The sequence below is a fragment of the Austrofundulus limnaeus genome, unplaced genomic scaffold (genome assembly GCF_001266775.1).
Source record: "Austrofundulus limnaeus strain Quisiro unplaced genomic scaffold, Austrofundulus_limnaeus-1.0 Scaffold62, whole genome shotgun sequence".
Lineage (NCBI taxonomy): Eukaryota > Metazoa > Chordata > Actinopteri > Cyprinodontiformes > Rivulidae > Austrofundulus > Austrofundulus limnaeus.
Window position 1 is genome coordinate 1,135,503 of NW_013952464.1, and position 4,081 is coordinate 1,139,583.

The 4,081-nt window shown below is 39.6% G+C and overlaps 1 protein-coding gene across 1 annotated transcript in view; it reads left to right on the forward strand.

Moving 5' to 3' along the window:
- The window catches only part of suclg2 (succinate-CoA ligase GDP-forming subunit beta), a 143,702-nt gene that overhangs the window by 62,074 nt on the left and 77,547 nt on the right, over positions 1 to 4,081 (forward strand). The window contains exons 6-7 of the mRNA XM_014009852.1: positions 2,384 to 2,473; positions 3,939 to 4,035. Coding sequence (XP_013865306.1) covers positions 2,384 to 2,473; positions 3,939 to 4,035 — 187 coding nt within the window. The remainder of the gene's footprint in view (positions 1 to 2,383; positions 2,474 to 3,938; positions 4,036 to 4,081) is intronic.

Sequence of the window (4,081 nt, forward strand, 5' to 3'; positions counted from 1 at the left end):
GCATCGGAGCCAAACCAAGCTGGAAGGAAAGTCTTATTTTACTGCCATTTTTAGTCATTTCAGAGATGCACTACTTGAGTTTACATCTAAACTTGAGCTGGCTCATTGATTCTCTTTCATTCAGTTTTTCAAAAGGCATTTCTGTTGTATTTTTTCATGTTTTTATTTTTTTTTTGGCCTCATGCTATTTATTGAAGCCTCATTAAAATGTAAACTTTGCCCCTCCCTGAAGTCTGAGCAAATCTGAGTCTTCCTTTAGTTGTTTTCTTTTCTGCTTCAAAATGTTAAATTATGAAATCCTGTGCCAACTGGTGACCTCCAGTGGAGCTTTTCCAGTAACATAAATAAACCTTTGGTCTCATTGACTTGTTGGAAACTTGCAAGAAAAGTCTTCTAGTGTTTTTAAAATTTGTAAATATTTGAATAATAAGATAGCTTTCTTCCTCAAATCATTGCCTTGACTAAAACGACTTCCTTTAGTTCTGTACATAACTCTTTCAAACTCAGTCTTTTATTTCAATTTCCACTTTTACTTTCTGAWTGAGAATTGTTTTAGTGACTTCACTTATAAAATCACACTCCCAATGACTTTGAAAGTGGTGAGTAAAACTCTAGCGTGAGCATTTTGAGTTTGACATTGATGTCTGTAGGGTAGCACCAACAGCAATGTATTGTTAAGAGACGTGATTTGTTTCACTTTTACTTGAGGGTAGCTACATTAGGCACAAACACAGATTCATTTCTTGAACAGTTAACACATCTGCAGGGTATTCTTGCTCCAACAGCAAAACAATTTCACAGAAAACTAACTATACAACTGTGGCTGATACCACTGCTAATCAGTGCTCAGTTTGCTTTGGGCATCCTCATTTCAATTTAACTAGAAACCTACTGGTGCAGCATGTTATTGTTTTCTTACAGTGACTCATAAATTAAGAAGAGCTTTTTTTTTATCTCACAACTCAAGAGACAGTGAGATTTAGAGTTGAATGCATTGAAATTGTTCACAGAATCAGACTAAAACTGGACTAAATGTTTAAAAGTAAAAGTTTTCTAAATGGTAAATGGACTGAACTTATATAGCGCTTTATCAAGTCCCTCCAGACCCCAAAGCGCTGTACACTTACAGACATTCACCCATTCACACAAACATTCACACACTGATGATGGCAAACTACGTTGTAGCCACAGCTGCCCTGAGGCACACTGACAGAGGTGGGGCTGCCATGCACCGGTGCCACCGGACCCTCTGACCACCATCAGTAGGCAAGGTGGGTTAAGTGTCTTGCCCAAGGACACAACGACTGAATCGGCTGGACGGGGAGGTYGAACCGGCGACCTTCCGGTTCCAGGACGACTCCCCTAACCACTCTGCCACAGCCGCCCAAATGTCTAATCTTAGTCTTGAACATAAAATAGGTGTCTGCATTTTGATTGGCATGAAAAAAGTTGGGCAAACATAAGAACATCCTTAGTATTTCTCTTTTCCCACTGAGTGCTGGCAGCTTCTGTGGTGCTTCAGCATCTGAATCGTGGTTGATCGTGTACCTTGACTGAGCTATCTGATTGGCTAAGTCATAGTTATCATTAACTTCTTCTGAGCTGGGCTAAATCTGATTTCTGTATCAAGTGGTGTACAATGTGTCATTTATGGACCACATGTAATGAACTTGTAGCTCAGATATTGCCCGGGGACCAACAAGTATGGTCACTGTTGGGAATGCATTTAAAAAACAAAAAGGCTAGGGTAGAGCTTAGTTTAATAACAAATACAGTTTTTACAAAAGTTTTTAATTTCCAAAATAAAATGCAAAACTCTTCAAACACTTAATTTATTTTGGTATTTGACATGATTGTTTGTAAACTACAGATACAAACAGTTAATCTGACTTGTAACAAATGATAGAAAAGCTAAAAGAGTCTGAAAACCTTTAGTAAGCACCATGTTCTTCAATTTTTTTCTTTTGAAAAATATGCCTATAAGGTAGGAGCCCTCAAAATGTCAATCATCGTCACACAAATCAACTGATAAAGAAAGCCTCCAGATGTATTAAAACTTAAATACACACCAGGGTGATGAGAAGTACTTTAAAGGCGATAAGAAGCACTTGCCATGACAGCAACTGTGTTTTAAAACCCCTCATAAATGAGCCCCTTAAATCCTGAAAGTTTTAGATACTAGGTAGTAAATCCCTTATTCTAGTCCCAACATTTCCTTTTCTCAGTGTCTGACAGTTTGTCACTACTTATGATCCAGTTTAATACAAAGAATTGTTTGTTTTTGTCACGTTGTAGTCCAGCATTTGAGCTTTCCTTTCTTTCTCACCTCCCTCGCCCATTTGTCATCCTTTCCTTWTTTCATTTCCTTTTACTTTTCTTCCAGGAAGTCATAGATATATTTGAAGGTGTGCGAGACGACCAGGCACTTCGGATGGCAGCTAATTTGGGTTTCAAAGGACCTCTGCAAAGACAGGTAAGGGGTGCGCTGAAGGCTTTAAAGTTACAATGAGTGGGGGGAGACAGAGAGATCTGCAATTCACACACGCGCGCACGCACGCACACACACACACACACACACACACACACATGCGCGCGCACACACACGAGAGAGAGAGAGAGAGAGAGAGAGAGATGCAAGTGGATTTACAAAGCCACCGTACTTTGGCTATTATTAGTTTTCCAGAGGCAAATTGTGAAGTGTCATTACACAGGGCTCACCTGCCAGGTGGTCCATTGTTGTAGCTGGCAGTGATGCATGGCACTGCGCCAGGCTCAGGACCTGACATCACTAATGATACCATTATTTGATAGAATATGCTGCACAGTGATTTTGTGATCAGTGCATTATATGATCTTGCGGTAAACATGAAAATTCCCCTAACTGAAAAAAAAAAAAAGCTACAGACTTTTTACCCAGTGAAACAACCCCTTTTCTTTGCCTTTTTACCTTGAGTTTTGAAAACCACGTTCAAGCATCATTTGTTCATAAAATGAGGCAGGGGAACCACAGCACAGAAGCACCCCAGGTTTCACAGTCCAAATGGGTCTGTGTGCTTGGATGAGTCGGTTTCAAAGCCTCTTTTGTCTCTTGGCGTCAGATCACTAATTTGTTTTCTTTTCCTCAGGCAGCGTGGCATGAGAAATCAGATTAACTCCAAATTGTAACACACGGGAAAAAAAAACAAAAAACGTTGAAATCARAGAAAATAAATCTGCCTCTGTGAAGCAAACTTGAGTTGAAGACTTGTTCGCTTTGGTTGCGTTCCATTATTTGTGATCTTTGGATGTGCAGGATGTTGAAAGGGCATTGATTTGAAACAGGCRAAGGTAGAAATGGAAAAGGATCGCAGTATCGTCGGTGTGCTTTTCCCTGGTTGCTGTGAGTCAGCTTCCAGACTGTTCAATTCAGACCAAAACCCTGCCTTTTTTGTTGCAAATAGGCTGTTTGATTACAGGAGAAATTGTATGCATGTGTGTGCCAAYACACCATTTTTGAATTAACCTAAAAAAGATGGTGAGTTTTATGGAAAGTGTATGAGCATAAAAATGAGTTTTGATGTGATGTCAAATTGCTTTTTGCTACTAAAAACTGTTGAGGAATTTCAAATGGGCATTTAAATTTCTAAAATTCTGCTTGCAATGACAAATTTATTTTTCGAGTTGTGAGGCATGTTTCAGTTTAAGATAAAGAGAACAAAACACACAACATTAGACAAGTGTTAGATGTAATCTTATATGGGGTATTATTTGATCAACATGCTGGAGGCTAAATTTTCCCTGGATCTACACATTAATGCAAAACCAGCTCAGGCAKCCTGATGTTGACTGTGATTTGCCGTGTTTTATGCAGCTTGTGAAGCAAAGCTGTGTGGCCTTGGTGGGGCTGAGTGCTCAGAGTCAAACCCTCCGGTAATTACTGTCGTCTATGGACTTTGCAGGCAGCAGATCAGATTAAGAGGCTGTATGATCTGTTCCTGAAAGTCGACGCCACTCAAGTCGAAGTCAATCCTTTCGGAGAAACTCCTGAAGGACAAGGTACTGTGTTTTATACAAAATGTTGTCCTTGTGTTTGTGTGTGTGT